The sequence below is a fragment of the Macaca mulatta genome, chromosome X, assembly GCF_049350105.2.
Source record: "Macaca mulatta isolate MMU2019108-1 chromosome X, T2T-MMU8v2.0, whole genome shotgun sequence".
NCBI lineage: Eukaryota > Metazoa > Chordata > Mammalia > Primates > Cercopithecidae > Macaca > Macaca mulatta.
The window spans coordinates 161382729-161402772 of record NC_133426.1 but is presented as its reverse complement, the minus strand read 5'-3'; the positions used below and the strand labels follow the sequence as shown (position 1 = coordinate 161402772).

The following is a 20044-nucleotide window of genomic DNA, read 5'->3' as shown; positions in this document are numbered from 1 at the left end:
TACAGCAGTTTGAATAAAATATCCACATTCTAACTATATCATAGTTAGAAAATCATAGAAAATTTCACATCAAGAATAAAGAGAGATATCTAAAAGCTGTCAGAGAGAGAGGGGAAAAAAATGCCCTACAAAGGCTTATCATCAGTAACACTGGATGTTTAAAAACTTAGGAAGTTACTAGAGAGTCTTTTCCAGCAAAATGACACAGTGAACCAAGAAAGGTAACACAAAATCCAGACCACAATGGATCCAATCCAGGAGAATAATGAAGGAAAGTCCCAGGATGTCAGCTGTGCAGTAAGCCTAGAGAAGATACCAGATTAGGGTAAGAGGATAGTGGGTTTCAAGGGAGCAATCCTAGGAAAAGCAAGGATTCCAAATATTTTAATATTACTTCTGAGGATGTAGAGCTCTGGGAGATGATAAAGGCAGAAAAATAAGGGGAAAAAGCCACTCGAAACCCCATGTAAAAAACAAAAAGCTATATAAGAAAGGAAGTGGAATCATAGTACACTACACTGCTTGGCTGTACAGGGAATAATCTTTACATAATAATAACAATATAAACACTTTATTTTCTACTCTCAGAATCAACCATAGACAAAGCACAGAAAATGCAATTATGGTTACAACACAGAACACAGATGCTTACAACTGTGAAAATATAAATGCTTAGGGTAAAACTACAAGTGGCGGCAGGGAGCCAAAAAATATTGTCTACTGTCAATTGTTAATAGAAGAAATAAGCAAACTTTAAGATTAGAAAAGTAACCAACAGAAGAACAAAAAATAGTAACATAACTACATTGAGGAGAATGGAGATGGGGTAGTGTAAGTGAGCTAAATCCTCATTTGTGAGAGCAATATAACACAATAATAAAGAAGAATAGAAAACACCCAAAATTGGTAAATCAAGAAAGAACATCATAAGTATATTATTTGGAGATATCAAAGTAACAGAAGAACTAAAAGGAAAATTAGGAGAAAGAAGTGGTTCCATTTGAGGAGTGAAACTATTTATTATAAGCACTTCTGTACCATTCAATATTTTTACGCATATGCATGTAATCGTGTGGTGAAAATTTTTAAATTTTTTAAATTAATATTTCTTGACTAGGTATTTATCTATTTCTCTTCCACATCTTTACACAAATCGTAGCATACTGTTCTTCTACCCTGAATTTTCCATTTAACAAAATATCTTGGAGATATTTATGTACTACTATCAAGCTTCCTCGTTTTTGTTTTTGTTTTTTTAATGGCTGCACTTTATTCCATTATATGAATGTATTATAATTGAGTTAATCAGTTCTGTACTGATGAGCATCTGATTTTTCCCAATTCTTTGACATTTCAAACAATGCTATAATAATAAATTGATAAATATTACAAGAAAAAAGGTAACAGTATTTGCTTCTATCTCCCAATTAGACAATGAATTAACATGGCATATAGTAGGTACTCAATTAAGATTTGCTAGTGGCCAGGTGCAGTGGCTGACACCTGTAATCCCAGTATTTGGGAGGCCGAGGCGGGCGGATCACCTGAGGTCAGGAGTTCGAGACCATCCTGGCCAACATGGTGAAATCCCATCTCTCTTAAAAATACAAAAATTAGCCGCGTATGGTGGCACATGCCTGTAGTCCCAGCTACTCAGGAGGCTGAGGCAGGAGAACTGCATGAACCCGGGAGGTGGAGGTTACACTGAGCCGAGATCACACCACTGCACTCCAGCCTGGGTGACAGAGTGAGACTCTGTCTCAAACAAAAAAAAAAAAAAAAAAAAAAGATTTGCTAATTTAGATTAAGTTAGATTTCAATAAGGAAATGGATCTATGCAAACATTTAAATCAAGTTTATGACACAGCAAAGACAAGATACAGCCCTCCAATACACACATAAGTCTCTCTAATACTTACTCTGAACTCTTTTGGGCCTGTATGGATTGGAAGCAAGTGTAGAGTACCCGGCCAGTCTATCAAAGGAAAAAAGAAAGAAAGAAATATCACAGAAAGAAAGATTAATATTGAGAAAGACCCCAAAAGCCCCTCTAGAAGTAGAAGGTTAAAAGAGATTCCTAAGATGGAATATGCCATAAATCAATTTCTGAAAAAGGATCATATGCTCAGTCAACATAAGATGGTCACAACCAAACATCTGCTCATGTAACAGCAGGGAATTGTTAACAAATACAAGAACCAGGAACCTAAGAACCTGAACATTCAAACTGCTATACTGAAAGCTGACAAACTTATTCAACAACTACTTATGATGACAATAAATAAATAAATGTATGATTACAAAGTTGAAAGCATATCAAATGATGTATAAAGTTCAAAGTACTGAACTGTAGTGTTTCTGGAAAACTGATTTTATGGAAAATATTCATTATTAACACAGATTCTGAGAATATAACTAATGCACTAAATAAGACACTATTGGTATTCTTAGCAGAATTCATACCTACAATGTTAAGTAGTAATTTTCTTTTTGTTTGAACTGACACATATTATAACTTCTTGAACATAAAATTCAAACAGAATTCAAATACAGAATGGCAAGACTGGCCACTGATCAAACTGCTTAAGCTCTATGAGCTTCTGGGTTGTCAGGGTTACAGCATATTTATATAAAGCACCTAATAAGTACATGCCATACAATAGGTGATAAATGGTAGTTGTTACTATTACTAGTCATCAAACTACATTCAGCATCCAACCACTTCTCATTATCTTCACTCTTACCACCATAACCAAACCTCCATCATCTCTTGTCTAGATTACAGCAGTATCTTCCTAACAGGTTTCACTGATGCCATGGATTCCACCCCCACCCTCTGCCCACTGTTCAGTCTACACAGAAGCCAGAGAGATCCCATTAAAACATAAAGTCATCCTCCAGTTACTTCCCAAGTCAGAGTCAAAGTCAAGGCCTTACAAGATCTGGACCTCGTTTAGGACAACTAAATGAGTTATCATTCAAACTGGGACACTTCCAAGAGGGAAGGACAGTAGGATAATAGGGTAAAACTGGGACTGACAGAGGCAAACTGGGATGTATGGTCATGGTCTTCCTCACTCTGCTGCAGCCACACCAACTTCCTTGATGTTTCCTGAACATGCCACACTCACCTTAGGGTCTTTGCACTGGCTATTTCCTCTGCCTGGAACGTTCTTTCCCCAAGAAATCCACCAGACTTGTTCCCTCACCTTCTTCAGGTCCTGACTCAATGACCCTTTTCATTGAAACCTTTCCTGGCCATCCTATTAAAATTGCAAAGAGATTTTTCTCTACTCTGTGTGTACACACACACACACACACACACACACACACACACACGCACACACAATACCTTCGTGTTCTTATCTTCTATGAAACAGGAAAAAATAAGTCCTACAAAGCCTTGATCCATCATCTGGTACATGGCTTGTGTGCGAACATCTGAAAATAAATGAAAATTTAAAAATCTTCTGTCAATAAACTGTGTCTCACAGACTTGACGATTTAAAGATAACAGTGACATATAATCTCCCTAGGATTCAGATTGTATAGGCAAAACAGGAATATATCCTAAGGACAATGTCAAAGTATAAATATTTTGCTAGGTTAGGGTAATACTATCGAAAGTCTGCCATTAAATAATAAAACTCATTAATAACTCTAGCCTGCCTAGCCCAAGAGTAGCTCTGCTATGGAATGTGGTATAGAAAGAGAAGTTAAAAATTTCAATTACCCCAAAACTTGATAATTTCCTCCATGGAGACTCAAAGAAAGGCCCTGGAAGGAGAGAAAGTATTTCCTAGAAAAAGCCTTTTGATGGACAGCTTCTAGGAAAGTGAACATATTTATTAGGCTTGCACCAAAGAACAACATTAGAAAGGATTAAAATATTAAATGCCAAAAATGGCCAGGCGTGGTGACTCATGCCTGTAATCCTAGCACTTTGGGAGTCCGAAGCAGGCAGATCACCTAAGGTCGGGAGTTTGAGACCAGCCTGACCAACATGGAGAAACCCCTTCTCTACTAAAAATTCAAAATTAGCTGGGCATGGTGGTGCATGCCTGTAATCCCAGGTACTTGGGAGGCTGAGGCAGGAAAATCGCTTGAACCTAGGAGGCAGAGGTTGCAGTGAGCCAAGATCGTGCCATTGCACTCCAGCCTGGGCAATGAGAGTGAAACTCCAAAGGCTAAATTTAGTCTTCAGACCATTGTTTATAAAGGATACAAAAGATCACATGTCACCATGAAACACTGCTGATTACAGTTTTGCCCAATGGCTTACATTCAACATTCTTTGTGTGTATACCTTTTTGATCTGGATTTTGACTTCTCCCCAGTGTCTTCCTAAGTAAAGACTGACACCAAACAGTACTCAGCAATGAGTACAAAGGGAATTGGCTGAAAATACTGCTAAACATGCATAGCATTGTAAAAATGGTCTCTGTACTGCTATATGACCTTGGTAAAATTCTTGGTACTGTTAAGCCTATTTCCTTATCAGTTAAATGAGAATAAACATCATGCCTTCTCTCATAGGGTTTCTGTAATTTTTAAATTGCAAAATTTTTAACACATCAAAGGTGCTTCATAAACGTCACTTCCATTCAATTTTATCTATAACCACTGAAAACAACTAGTGTCCCCATCATGTCACCCAAACTGCTTTTTGTGAAGGTCACCAATGATTTATTCTTGGTCTTCAATTTACCTGATCTCAGCTGATCACTCCCTTCTTGAAACAGTCTTCACTTTGCCTCACGTTCTCACTCTTTCTACTTGTCTCTAACTTCCTGTCTCTGTTGCTGGATCCTTCTCATGTTCCCAGTCTCCAAATATTGGTGTGGCCCAGGGTCAGTGTTCAGTCCTTTTGTCTCTCTACCGTCACTCTTTGGGGGATTTCATCTATTCGTGGCTTTGAAGCCACTCTCAACTCCTGCCCAACAATCTCCAGTCCCAGACTTCTACTCTGAACTCCAGAACTATAGTTGTCTACCCTGACGCTTCAACTTGGTTGTGTGTTTTTTTTTTTTTTTTTTTTTGAGACGGAGTCTGCCAAAGCGAGTCAGCCCTGCCCGTCCACTGGCTACCAAGAGTCCCCGACCTTGGGCCCCCAGAGGCTCAGACTGGCCTTGGTCACCCTCCCAGGGGAGACCCTTGTACCGCCATCTTCCCCCGTGGGAAAGCATACTCTTCTCGCCGGCGAACCTTCTCCGGGAGGGATCGTTCTGGCACCCCATCGTAATGGATGTACCCACTCTGAGCACTGGCTACCCCTTGGGAGACCACCTGAGCTCAGAGGGACCCACTCCAGCCACTGCTGCCCCTGAAGAGCTGTCATCCTATGGACGCTCATTCTCATCTCAGCAGCCTCGGACCCTGCACCACTCACCCTTGCCCCTCAGTATCCGCTCAGATATTCTCTCAGGCATTCTGCTTCCGGTCCAGACGCAAATCTACTTCTGTTCTCTGAGTGAAAAGCCTATTGGTGCTCTCAGAACAGCCAAAGACTTATTTCAGAAGCCTCCAACAGAGGTATGAGATGCTTTAATGACATCGGAGCATTCGCCTGGCCATCTTTGGGATATACTAGATGAGAACAGCTGCTGCTTGCTGTATGTTTTTGAGGATCGGCTATATAAAGTGGACTGAACCTTCAGAGCCGATTATTTGGCCAACACTAGGGTAATTCGAGAACAGGGATGGGCGTGCTTTGCAAGAGGCTGCCTGGTTTGAATAGACGACCGCCTATTCAAGGGGGCAGGCCCATTCAGAGAAGGAAGCCGAGAGACTGGGAACGCCTTTCCTCTGGACTTTACAAGCGCTTTAATCCAGTTCTTACACAAGGATCCACCAGATGGTGCTGTGAGCAGGGGCTTCTCTCGGTTTCCTAAAGAAGGGGCCGGCCAGGTGCGGTGGTTCATGCCTGTAATCCCAGCACTTTGGGAGGCCAAGGCGGGCGGATCACCTGAGGTCACGAGTTTGAGACCAGCCTGGCCAATGTGGTGAAACCCCATCTCTACTCAAAATGAACAAAAATTAGCCGGGCATGGTGGCATGCGCCTGTAATCCCAGCTACTTGGGAGGCTGAGACAGGAGAATTGCTTGAGCCCAGGAGACGGAGGTTGCAGTAACCTGAGATCACGCCACTGCACTCCAGCCTGGGCAAGGAAGGGAGGGAGGGAAGAGAGGGAGGGAAGGGAGAGAGGGAGGAGTGGAGGAAGGAAGGGAGGGCAGGCGGGCAGGTGGGGTTCTCTACAAGATTGGGTACACAATGCGGACATCCCATGCATGTTGCTGGGAAAAGTCACTCCAGACACTGTTTTCTCTCGGACATGCCTTCTGACCAGATATGGCCTCCTTAAAGGATGCAGATGCCATTGTGACCAGCATGAAGTTTCCCAGTGGGGCAGCTGTTAGCTTGGACATCAGCCAGCACTAGACAGACAGCTGTGACCACAGATGGGAGGTTCATGATTCCCAAGGTGTGTTGTGGATGAATAATCAGAATCCCTTGGGCATGACCACGCAGGGTACATCCTATCCCTCTGCTCCCAGACCCAGGCTGGCCGCTACCAAAACTCATATTGAGAGCACTTCAGACATTTTGTCTGAAGAACCCTTAAATGGAAAGAACCTCCTGAAATTACCAAAGAGCAGTTCCTCAGAGTCATGGCAAAGCAGTCTTGGGGGAACCAGGCAGCCATGGACCTACCCAGCAAATTGGTAAAGATCTCCGTGGTCAAGACTGAAACTCTGTAAACTGCCCCAAGGCTCAAGCCAAGACCCTGCATGAGATCTAATTGCCTGTTTCACTTCTCCCTGTTACTGAGAGAGGGAGATGGAACCTTCTGGTGACATTATCCTCACCGGAAATTAAGAAGGGAGATCAAGAAGGGAAAGCAATAGGAAACCATGTATGTTTCATTACTGGTGTAACCAAACCCTTCAGGATGTGACTTCAGACCCAGGGACAAAAAGTTGGAGGTTGTTTATCTGTTTTCTGTTGAACTCCAGCCTGGTACACAAGAGATGCTCTTTTGGTCAGAGTTTCCTCTGGTTGGGTCTCTCAGGAAGAAAGTAGGTCAGGGATTGGACCACGTAAACTGACCCGGAAACCAGCGGTTTCAGCTTTTCTGTATGGCAAGTACAGCAGAGGGCTAGTTAAGCTGTTAGACTAAATGTCACAGGCATGCAGCAGGCTGCAGGTTGTACTGGGCCCCTTTGTGGGTATTTAAGAACCAGTTTTCTTGAAGAATCTGTGATTTTGTGCACTGTGATATTACACAGCACCATTCCTAAGAAATATGATGAAATAACCATATGTAGTATTAAAAACCCATTTTATTATTCTTGCCTGAAATAGACATTCTCTTTTAATGTCTCTTTAATGTCCCCAAGGGGACATGGAAACATTTCAGAAATAGGCCTTCTCATTTCCTTTTAGGAGCTACATGGTGAAAATGTTTAAGAGACAAGGTCTTGCTTTGTCGTTCAGGCTGGCTCATGGTGGTGCAATCACAGCTCACTGCCACCTCCAACTCCTGAGCTCAAGGGTTCCTCCCACCTTAGCCTCCTGAGTAGGTGGAAATACATGCATGCATTACTACACCTGGCTAATTAAAACAAAAAATTTAAGTGACAGAGGCTCACCATCTTGCCCAGGATGGACTTGAACTCCCAGGCTGAAGCAATCCTCCCAGCTCAACCTCCCAAAGTGCTGCAATTATAGGCATGAGCCACCACACCTGGCCTATCCTACTTTAAAAAAACTTTTTAGGGCCTGGCGTGGTGGTTCACACCTGTAATCCCAGCACTTTGGAAGGCTGAGGCGGGTGGATCACAAGGTCAAGAGATCAAGACCATCCTGGCTAACACGGTGAAACCCCATCTCTACTAAAAATGCAAAAAATTAGCCAGGTGTGGTGGCGAGTGCCTGTAGTCCCAGCTACTCGGGAGGCTGAGGCAGGAGAACGGTGTGAACCCGGGAGGTGGAGCTTGTAGTGAGCCGAGATCGCGCCACTGCATTCCAGCCTGGGCAGCAGAGCGAGACTCCATCTCAAAACAAAAACAAAAACAAAAAAACAACTTCCTGTTTTCTCTATTAAAGTGGGAAGCAATGTTAGATAACATTGCTGAACGTGAAAGCAGAAATGGGGAATTCAGAGGTTTGAAATGCAGAAAGTAGGAGCACACTGATCAGAGACATCATGGAACATGCACAGCTTCCCAATTGTGGAATTGGCTTTGCAGATATTATTACAAATTGGCATGGGCAAGTCCTCAGTATCTGTTCAACAAATGGACAAGCTGAGAAGAGGCTTGTTATCACCTCTTCCCATTTGACTCACATTTGTTAATTCTGCCTCATCAGCGGCATGAAAATGTTAGTGTGAGGCAGAGAAATCACACATGTCCTGATGGGAGACGCTGAGAAAGAACTAGCACCACATGCCAAAAGTGTGTAACCTATCCTAGTCATAAGCAAACAGCAGACATGGAGCAATAGTCCATCTCCTAAAATGTCTATGTCATGAAAGAGGAAAACAAGTCTAAGGAGCTGGTCCAGAGGAAAGGAGACTAAAGTGACATGAAGGCTAAATGTCATGCATGATCTGAGATTGGATCCTGGATCGGAAAGAAAAAAACTGCCATAAAGGACAATATTGAGTTAACTGGCAAAATGTGAATAAGCTCTGTGTAGTCTGCACAATAAGATTGTATTTATTAAATGTGCTTATTTTGACAATTGCACTGTGGTTATGGAAATAAATAACCTTAATCTTGAGAAATACACAATCAAGTATTTAAAGGTAAAGGAGCATCATGTCTGCAACTCACTCTCAAATAGCATGTGTGCACATGTGCATGTGTGTATGCTGGAGAGGGAGGGAGAATATAATCAAGCAAATGCGACCAAAGGTTAACAACTGTTGCATCTAGTTCTTCATACTATTCTTGAAATTTTTCTGTAAGACTAAAATTCTTTTAATATGAAATTTTAAAGTCTTTGTATGTGTGCTTGTCCTACCTTACCCTTGCTTTTGTTCATTCTCCCCTCCGCTGCCAACCTCAACCCAAGGCCAACTCACTTTATGTTCTTTTGAAGGAATGAATACATTCTGAAAGTGGATTATCAAGTTCTTCTATTTCAACTAGTTTCCCTTCCTTACATGTAAAACTTTATCCTGTGTACATGAGTGTTGCTATGGTAAGGCACATAATTCAGTCTCATTAGTTTCCTTAGCTACTGTGCCTTTTGTTATAGAATGAATAACCTATCTTCTCTCACCTACCCTTTAGCTTATGATGGCAGGTCTTTATTTTCCCCATATGGCTTAACCTAGCTTGTTAGTTTCTCTTCAAGTCTTTAGGTTTGCAGCTTGTCTTTAATAAAAGACAATCTTATTCTTCTTTTTTCCTAATCCCAAGGCTTTATTTTTATAGGTGCTTCCCCTGTTAATACTTACAAGCACTAATGTTCTATATGGACGACATCTCATTTCTTCTTTATCATGTTACTCATTGTTTTCCCCTCAACAAAATCATTAAGGTCTAGGACAGCAGGAGCCATGACCTTATTATTCCATACAAGTATCCAGTAAATTTCCTGAAGAATCGTTTTATGGAATGATCCCTTTAAATTATGTTCAAAGCAGTGTTACCTAGCCCACTGGAACTTAACCTAATTGCACTAATTACCTTATCATAAAAAGCACTGAAATGGTCACATCACTCTCCCTCGCCAACTAAAATTATACCTTTCTTTTAACAGAAAAAAAGATTTCACTCTTTCTCAGTTGCCATTCTTTACCACAGCTTGGAATTCTTTTCCTGTTAAAGGTAGTTAAAGTTTTTATTCATTGCTCACTTTTTCTGAGGTTTGCAATACAGTGGCTCTGTTAGACTCAATTCTTTTTATTCCCATTTGTTTACTTTCTTAAATATTAGTTTTAATTGACAAATCATAATTGCATACATTTATAAGGTACTACTTCTTAAAAGGCTGTTTGGAGATGAGTGTGAATGCCAGCTCAGTTGGGCAATTATTTTTCTTTAGTTGTACCCATAGTTTCATTACTGTACTTTTTTTTTTTTGAGACAGAATCTCGCTCTGTCGCCCAGGCTGGAGTGCAGTTGTACAATCTCAGCTCACTGCAACCTCCATCTCCCAGGTTCAAGTGAATTCTCCTGCCTTAGCCTCCCCAGTAACTTAGATTACAAGCACCTGCCACCATGCCTGGCTAATTTTTACATTTTTAATAGAAATAGGGTTTCACCTTGTTGGCCAGGCTGGTCTCCAACTTCTGACCTCAAGTGATCTTCCTACCTCATCCTGCCAAAGTGCTGGGATTACAGGCATGAACCACTATGCCCAGCCTGTAAATATTTTTGAGATCTCAGGTGAGAGACCTGATGTGTCCTCATTGTTAATCCTTTGAATATTGTCTGCCCTTCAATATAGATATTTCATACACTCTCTCCATGTCCTTGAGAGTTTTACAAATAAATGTTTTGGCATCTTTCTTTTCTTGTTCATTTTATAGGTGAACAGCTACCATGGTAAGTGTTGGACAAGGTGTCGTATACATGATTTCATACACTGCTCCTAACAACTCTGAGACTATGTTCTTTTCTGACAGAGAGGAAACTAGAGAGGCACAGACAAGTTAAAATATTTTCTCAACTGGTAAGTGACTGAAACAAGATGCTAACACAGACCTAGTCCCCAACTAAATCAAAGCTGGTATTCCCAACCCTCATGCTGTGGTAACTCTCTAAATTTTCTATACACATAGCCTTTATTGCATATTCTAATACTTGTTCAGGTAGGATCTCTACACTCTGGACTCCAAATCTATTTTGTCTTAAATTATGGAGCACATGGCTCCTTAATCATTTCATAATTTAGAGTTGATTTTTTTCAGTTACGTTCTGCAATATCCTTTTTTTTTTTTCCTAACTGCTATAAAGATTGAAATGTTCCCACTACTGCTGCATTACAAACACCTACCTGGGTTCTTGTTTAATGGCTCAGATCTTCTCCCCTGAGAGAATTCAATTGTTCTCTGAACTCTGAAACTTTCTGGGTGCTCTGCTTCAGATACTTATAAGGTTTTTTTCCTTAAATTCGTAGGGAATTTCTTTTTACCACCAAATTTTATGTATTTATTTCCCACTGTAACTTATTACTATAGTGAAAATAATTGTTCAGTAATATATGTGTCAAACTTTTCTTCATTAGTGGTTGGTACTTCATTCTTTCTGGCTGATGGCACTACCATGGGAAAAATTTTAGGCCAATCTGATTTCAGTGTTGACAGTGACAGGAAAACAAATCAGACACTGAATTTTTTCAGTGACATTAAGGCTTTACAGGAACATATTAATAGCTATAAAAACAACTTTATTGGGACATCAGTGAGCCAATTAAAGAATCTGAATAACGTCTGTAATTTAAATAATAGTATTATATGAATGTTAATTTCCCAGTTTTTATAAATGTACCATGGTTATGTAAGAGAATTTCTTTGTGTTTAGGAAATTCATAGTGCAGAGTAGGGGTAAAAGGTACCATGTCTGCAACTTAGTCTAATACTTCAGGAATATACATATATGTATATACATATATGTAAAAGAGAATGATACAGCAAATGTTGCAAAATGTTAAAATTTGGCAAATCTGGGAGAAGGTAGATCTGTCATCTCCCTTATTCTAAATCGGTATTTAACTGGGGGTGTTCAACAATATCCCCACCTAACACCTACTCCCAGAGGTTGTCACAGTAGGTCTGAGTTACGGTCTAGGAAAGATTAATTTGGGGCAGGTACATTTTATAAAAGCTTTCTCAGGTGATTCTGAGAAACATCCTCACCCACCCAAGACTGAGAATTAATACTGTATTTCTTAGGACCACTCGTGTTTCATTAAAGTCTGGGACTGTACCACTGATGATTTTTTGCCATTCGTATCACAGCATAAACGAATTTAGAACTTGCTATCAAGTCAAACCCATATGACTAGTACTAGCACAGTGGGAAGAGCAGGCTGGGCAGTCAGACCTGGGTTCTAACCTCAGCTCTGCCACTTAATTCATGTGAGTCTTTGTTTACCTTTCTGTACAATGGGGGTAAGATCTCTAACTCACAGGTTGCCACAAGGATTGGAGAAGAAAACATTTGTAAACCATTAGCACATAGTTAAGTGCTCGTGAATATTAGTTCACTCTCCCCAAGTTACTTTTCTCCTTTCTGGAGAGGAAGATATGGACAAAAAAAAAAATCATGATTCTCAAAAAGGGGTAAAGGTAGAGAGAAAGCAATTTAGTTACATTACACCGATTAGAAGGGTAAAGATATATATTGAGAGCTCCAATGGACTATACGTAAACAGCAACTGTAAAAATCAATTTTGCAAATTTTGCCCTTTAAGTCTGCAGAATGGGAGTATCCTGGACAGTAATGATATTCAGCAATCAGCAATTTTCAGTTAACAGTTTAATTTTTTTGTATCAACTGACAGACTTATTAAAAACAATCAATATGACATAAATAATTACTTTTAATACATAACAAAATAAATCAAAATAGTGACGTCTGCTTAAGGACAGTCGAATTTTGGTTTAAAATAACCATACCCTATGTAATGGAGAAGGAAACATGATATTAATTTCTGAGAACAATAAACATTGCAAACCCATGATACTCACCAACATGTGAAGGCCAAACAGTTATATGAGGATGGGAATGATACCAGCCCACAACTCTCATGGGGCGGCCTGTCAGTTCAGCCAACCTGTGTGTCTGTCAAGGTACTTTCAAAATGTGGGAACAAAATTTTCTAATGCTAATAAGGGCTCAGAAAGCACCCTGAAGTTTAAAATAAGCTTATTGCAATTTAATGGCAACAAAAGAATGAAATAAGGTTAATGCTGAGTTTCCCATAACGCCCATTTAAAGCCAAAATTTTTTAAACTAGAAACCATATGGTTTCCAATGCCGTATATAGTTACATCCTCAAGTTTCATTTAGCTGATGTTTGATCACTCGAATCATTACCAATGTGCTATCTGAAAAGCTTTTCTAAATCGTCAGAAGTTGTCACTTTCAAGACTGCTGCTGTTATCCTGTAAAATGCTGATTAGTTTTCCTGCAAATTATTTATATTAAAATAATCCTTTTTATACATATTTCTAAGATATATTTTCAAGTTTTCAAATGACAAGAGAAACTACTTAACTTCTCTTAGCCCATTTCTTCAGCTGCAGACTGAGGCAGGGGAATAATGTTTCAGAGCAGTGAAGAGTAAATGCAATAATCCACACACGGTGTTTAGCGTAGTGCCTGGCAAACACCTAGTAAGTGCTTAACAAATAGTAATTGCAGCTGAAGTTTGCAGGGCAGAGGACCACAGAGGAGAGCTGCAGAGACAGCCTGCATATCCGCACTTGAGGGTCCCACTTGAGCATTCAGCAGATCACTGAAGCGGAAGGATGTGAGGAAACTACCAGAACTTCTGACGGCATTCCTCAAGAAAACAAAAGCGGGATGGGGATCAGCTTCATATACACTCACGAGGCGCCAGTCAGGGCACTCAGTAACATACTGAAACAAATCACAGGAAACAAATGCCCCATTTGATCATTTTGGGGTTATATTTAACATGAAACATTGCATTCAGTTCCTAGCATTGCATTTTTTGAAAGGAAGTCACAAAGGAGAATCTCTCAAGAGGATAGAGACCAAGGTAGCAAATGGCCTAGAAATTAAATGACACTAGGAAAACTGGAAGGAGGGGCAGGGAGGAATGGAGAGAAGACTAGGGAGGAAGATGGAGGGGACTCCACACAGAGTTCATTGTCACAGTGATGGACCCTGACATCTTTTGGCACTTAGGAGCAGGAATGTCAGAAAATTTCTAATTCTTCCAATAAAACCCACTCAAAAGAAGAAAGAGAAATTCTAATAACCAAACAATTGGATCTAAGGGAAGAAAATTTGTGAAACCACCTAAAGTAGGATGATTGCAGCAAGCAAGCAGCAATGTGGCCCAGGAACCCCAGAGCACATAAAAGCTTCTATCGACCAGTAAGGATATCTCTGCCTCTGTTGAAGCTGCAGACAGCTGCTCTGGAGAAATTTCTACTCGGTCCTTCCTCTTATCAGAACGTCGTAAGATGATGACAGAATGAATGTGAACAATTCTGACGGCATCAACCTAAAGGAAAATCCACAGAAATGGTTACTTATGGCTCTCTCCAATAACACATCCCCCTTCAACTATAGGATTTCATTTTATTATAATATCAGATAAAATATTCCATTTTAGAAAACTGACACTTTTCTCACGAATCAAATGTTTCAAATAAAAGACACCCAACCTCAATATATACATTTCAGACACAAAAATTTAAAATATATATGCTAATATTTAGATCAAGGAAGGACTTTTGGAATGATCAACCAGTAATTATTTGACTTACAACTATGTACAAAACACTGTGTCACACAAAGGAATATAAATCAGGGTGCTGACAAAGGGTTCAATGTGCTAACGACATGGCTGAGTGGCAAGTTGTCATTCATGAAAGTCCACTAAGATAATGTAGTAAGTCAATGCCATAGGAGCTGATATGGCTGGGCTCTATGTCCCCACCCAAATTTCACCTCAAATTGTAAACCCCACGTATCACAGAAGACACCTGGTGAAAGGTGATTGGACTGTAGGGTTAGATTTCCCTCACACTGTTCTCATAATAGTGTGAGAGTGAGTTCTCAGGAGATCTGATGGTTTAAAAGTGTGGCACTTCCCCCCTTTACTCTCTCTCTCTCTCTCCTACCACCATGTAAGATGTGCCTTGCTTCTCCTTCACCTTCCGCCATGATTATAAGTTTCTTGAAGCGTCCCCAGCCATGTGGAACTGTGAATCAATTAAACCTCTTTTCTTTATAAATTCCCAGTCTCAGGGAGTTTTTGTTTGTTTGTTTTTTGACACAGTCTCACTCTGTTGCCCAGGCCGGAGTGCAGCAGTGCAATCTCAGCTCACTGGAACATCTGCCTCCTGGGTTCAAGCGATTCTCCCACCTCAGCCTCCCCAGCAGCTGGGATTACAGGCACATGCCACCACGCCTGGCTTTTTGTATTTTTTGGTAGCCAAATTGGCTAGGCTGGTCTCAAACACCTGACTTCAGGCCCGCCTCGACCTCAGGACCTTACAAGCATAACCCACCGCACCCGGCCTCAGAGAGTTCTTTATAGTGTGATAACAGACTAATACAGGAGCTCAGAGGAAAGAACTCACTTACATTAGAAAAGTAATCTTTTACATAAGCAGGATATGAATCTAAAAAAGAAAAAAATCTTCACAGAAAAGGCAGACAAGTGTATCTATTCCTTGATTACTGTGGGAAGTGGGGGGAACACATTTCTACAGGTGCCAAATGGAAGTAGTAAAGTGTGAATGAGGTGTCTGGGAGACAACTTGGCCAAGTGATTTAGACACAGAGCTTGAGGTGAAATGGCAGATGGCAAGGCTAAGAAAGTTGGAGTGAGAATGTACAAGACCTGAAATGCCAAGCCATAATTTGCAGGATGAACTCAAAGGAAAAAAATTATTTCAGATAAACTGTAGATGAAGTAACAATGAAGTACTGGGCTAAGCAGATGGCAGAGATGGAAGAAACAGATTTGAGACCCATTAAAAAGAATGAATCTACAACATTTGGTAGCTTATGGACCATGGGTGATGGTAGACAGGAAACGGTCAAAGATGATTCTAAAGTTTCAAGGTTGAAACTAGGTAGAAGATGTGAGGCAGATCTAAGTTTAGAAAGGGTCAGGAAGGAAAGAAGAGCTTGTTTTCAGATGAGATAATCTGGGATGAGAGATATACAATATGGCAATTTTTAGCAGGCAAGTGGGATTATAGCTTAGACTCAAACAGAATCAATGCAGAAATCAATAAAGCGTTTATGAGTGGACAAAAAAGGTGTGGAGTCAGGGAGCGGAGGTCTTGGCCTGAATCAAGGGGAGTGGCCACATTTAGTGTGGGGAAGAACAAGAAGGGCCAGGGAAGAAGACAAAGAAGGCAAAACGAGAACAATGAAATGGTACAAGAGTTTCAGGGGAAAGAGTGGGCTTAACATTATCAGATGTTGAAGGGACAAGGGTGAAATCTGAGAGGAGGCCTTTGAAATCAGCTATAGATTTTCACTGTGCAACAGGTCTGATTTCAGATGTGCAGCAAGTATGAAATACACATGGACTTCAAAGACAACACAAAAGAGAAAAAAGGAATATAAAATATCTCAACATTTCTTAATATTCACTACATATTAAAATAATAATCCTTCACATACTTAGGTTAAATAAAATACACCCTTCAAATTAATTTCATTTATTCCTTTTTACTGTGATTACTAAAAAATTTAAAATTATGCATATGGCTCACATTCGAGGCTCACATTATATTTCTTTTTTTTTGTGGTTTATTTTTGTTTTGCTTTTCAACTAAATACTCCACTTAAAAAGATGATCACACTGGATTTTTTTTTAAAGTTTTTACCACTAATAAGACACATTTTATATATTAGTACATAGAAAGGCTACAAATAAAAGGATAAAAAATACACTATGCAATACTAAAAAGGCAGCTTAACTAATAAAGTTTAATATCTAATTTAGACAGTAAAAACTGACATAAAACTCAAGACGAGGGCATGAAATCTTGAATAATAAAATTACATTATTAAGATTTGGAATGTATCATAGTAACTGATGCCTAGGGTGAATTGTTTCTTTCTCTCTTTCTTACTTTAGTCAGAGATTTCAGTGCCTAAGAGGAATGAGTAATATTTAATGCATAGACAGAGGAGGAAGAGAAGCCCACAAATGATTGTGGGAAGGGGGAAACAGGAATAAAAGGAATACAGCAAAACCAACAGAAACCCATGAAAGTTCAGAGATTCAAGGAGAAAGACTAAGATAAGCACCAGGAAATAATCCACCGAAGGTAGAATTAGAAACCAAACCTCAGTGGGTTTGACTGGGGAAGGTGAAGGAGTAGTAATTGTAGCCCATTCTTTTAAGAAGTCTGGCTATTAAAGGAAGGATATAAGAGTAGTGACTACAGGAAGATACAGGATTAAGAAGTAGCTTTCCTTTCTGAAAACGAGAGTAATTTAAGCATATTTTTATCCTAAGAGAAAAGAACCAGGTGACAGGGAAAAGACCCAGAAAAGAGACAGAACATTGATAAACAGGGTCTCTGAAGAAGCTGCAGCTTTGGATAGGAAGATGACTTATTTCTTTGATATGCGAAGAGATGCAAAGTGATTAAGGTGAAGTTTGTATAAGTAGATGAAGCTGTGGCCTGATAACCTGGTGGGAGGAGGGGGAAATAATTCATTTTTATTGTATTTTACAAAAGCATCAGTCTGTGACAGATTGGGGAAAACAATAACCAGTCCTATACCACGATTAAGTGAGAAGCATTACGCTAGACCATCAAGGCTAGAGCATGCCAAAAAAGGTGGTGTAGGAGTGCAGACAAGAAAAAAGTCAAGGTAGACTAAGAACTATGATGCTATGGTTAGTTTGCCTGTTTAAGAAGAGAGGGTTGCATGAGTAGATGTTGGAATTCGGGATAAAGAGGTAATAGTGATGTGAACCACATGCCAAAGTCTCAAGGAAAGTGGAAGAAGGGCCAGAAAACAGGCAGTGACAGCAAGGAGAGCAGCAAGAGGGTGGTACTGACAGTGATTATTAATCTTGATCAAGTAGAGACAATTTGCTACAAAGAACAGAAAATTAGGTCCCATTCCTAGTGAGCAGATTCTGATTTTACTAGAAAGAATATCTCATCCAGCCAGAAACCACATACTCTGGCTGAGATCACTGGATTACAGAAATCTTTCCCCAACTGCAAGTTTCCATCATGCAAAATTTTAGCACACATACCTTTTCAGCAACTGTGCGCATTTCAGTTCCAGTATATGCAAATTTGGAGTCACTCCTACTGGGAATAAATTAGAAAAAAAAAAAAAAAGGAAGTGGGGTTTGGAATATAAAAAGGAATTAAAGCAAAATAACAGGATTAACTGTTTTCGCAATGAAATCTTAGCAGAGACCAAAGAAGAGGAGGGAAACTGAATTGAGACTAGAGCTGCACTCTATATCTGTTAGAAGCAATCTGGGACACATGCACAAGTGGCTGAGTATATAAAGTTATCATAGACAAAGCTAAATTCCTGGAATCCTGGGAATTAAGGAGGTGGGCTTGAGAAGTACACTATGTTATGATGTGAAGTTTAAATTAAAACGTTACCAAAAGGTTTCACCACGTCAAGCATTGAAGCTACTGGGGATCTCTGAGATCACTGAGGTCCATCAGGAGGAAAGGCAATGTAACTGTCAATTTACGTGAAGGAATGGATCAACAGGGGGAAATGCCTCTAAACGTATATGCTCTCTGTCACAAAGAAAATTCCTGATATCTCACTGGCATTTAACGGGAGACAGAACATGAAATACACTGAGCAAGGCCAGGCGAGGTGGCTCACGCCTGTAATCCCAGCACTTTGGGAGGTCGAGGTGGGCAGATTGCTTGAGCCCAGGAGTTCGAGGCCAGCCTGGTCAACATGGTGAAACCCCGTCTGTAAAAAAAAAAAAAAAAAAAAAAAAAAAAAAAAAAAAAAAAGCCGGGTGTGGTGGCGGGCACCTGTAATCTCAGCTATTCGAGAGGCTGAGGCATGAGAATCGCCTGAACCTGGGAGGTAGAGGTTGCAGTGAGCCGAGATCACGCCATTGCACTCCAGCCTGGGCGACAGAGCGAGACCCTGTCTCATCCCTAAAACCCAACAATTATGATAATGCTTATTAAGATGTTTATCCCATATCTCAACTCAATAGGAGGTAAGGCAGAAACCAAAGTTCAAGGTTGGGGTGGAACTCAAATTGCATCGAGAGAGCCCCGGAGCGATAATGGTAATTAATTTAAGACACGATCTGGACACAATACTGTCAAAGTCGCCATAATTTTGAGTTAACAATGACTTAGAGATTATAAGATATGAGTAAACAGATACGGTCTTACCTTGGATCATCGTTCAACTAGAGTGGGAAAAAGCAGAAAACATTATTGATCACATTACGTTTGTTTGACGTATATATATGCAGATTATATGACAATTAGGTCATGTGTTCATGCACACGGTATGAAAGACTGGAGAATTACTTTAGACCCGTAAACAGCTAAACTGTATTTCCTCATCCTCTTTGGCCCCTCCTCAACACAATGCAGCGGAAACTTTTGCTTCCTTCAAGCCCGGCACCTTCTGTTAGGCTCTTCGATACCCTTCAAATGCTTTGGTTGTTATCTCTGCTCCCTAGACGGAAGACTAGGCGAGGCAAGGGGCTCTAACCGTGGTCAGCTGCTGCATCGTAATACCCGGACGTCCTTAATATACTCCAGTGTCTTTCTGACCTGCCTTGCAGTTTTGGTCAACGGGGCGAAAAGCGCAGATCTAAAGAGAAGCCCCAGGCTACAGGAGAAAGGGCAAGGCTCCCGGGGCCTGTACATACCGCCGGGGACTCGCAGGAGACTAAACAAGTGTCAGGCGGCCAGAAGAAACGGGGATCCCCGCGACAGAGCTATGTAAAGGGTGTCCAAGGATCTAAATCGAGTATGCCTGTGGCCTCCGCAGCCCTGGCAGCTGCTGGCACCCACCGCTGGGACACACTGGGACTGCTTAGCAGGGTTCCGGACAGGCTAACAGAGCTACTCACCTCCCCTATGCACAGCCCCATCACTTCCTCCTTCTCTGTGCTCAGAGCGTGGTTGAGACAAACGAGGAAAGCGTCAGACTCGAGATGAACCGCCTGCACCGCCTGCACCACCTGCACCGCCATCTTGGCCCGACCCTTCTCACGTCCGCCTCGGGCCCACTTAGTCCTGACCAACCGGGTGCTGCGGCGCAGCCTCCCCAGCGCCCCGCGCTCTGCGCTCCGCCCAGGCCTGGCCTTCGGCGCGCGGGTTCCTCGGGGGCG

At 40.9% G+C, this 20044-nt stretch overlaps 2 protein-coding genes across 3 annotated transcripts in view; one reads left to right on the top strand and one right to left on the bottom strand.

Moving 5' to 3' along the window:
- Positions 1–19926, bottom strand: part of BRCC3 (BRCA1/BRCA2-containing complex subunit 3) — a 48032-nt gene extending 28106 nt beyond the window's left edge. The window contains exons 1-7 of one of the 2 annotated variants that reach the window (XM_001097957.5): positions 19784–19926; positions 19092–19108; positions 17957–18014; positions 14096–14215; positions 12708–12795; positions 3353–3441; positions 1920–1975 (exon numbers count right to left, since the gene is read on the bottom strand). In XM_001097957.5, the coding sequence (XP_001097957.2) occupies positions 1920–1975; positions 3353–3441; positions 12708–12795; positions 14096–14215; positions 17957–18014; positions 19092–19108; positions 19784–19906 (551 nt within the window). In that variant the 5' untranslated portion in view covers positions 19907–19926. The remainder of the gene's footprint in view (positions 1–1919; positions 1976–3352; positions 3442–12707; positions 12796–14095; positions 14216–17956; positions 18015–19091; positions 19109–19783) is intronic. The other variant, XM_015128579.3, reaches the window with a different exon arrangement.
- The window catches only part of MTCP1 (mature T cell proliferation 1), an 80188-nt gene that overhangs the window by 52778 nt on the left and 7366 nt on the right, over positions 1–20044 (top strand).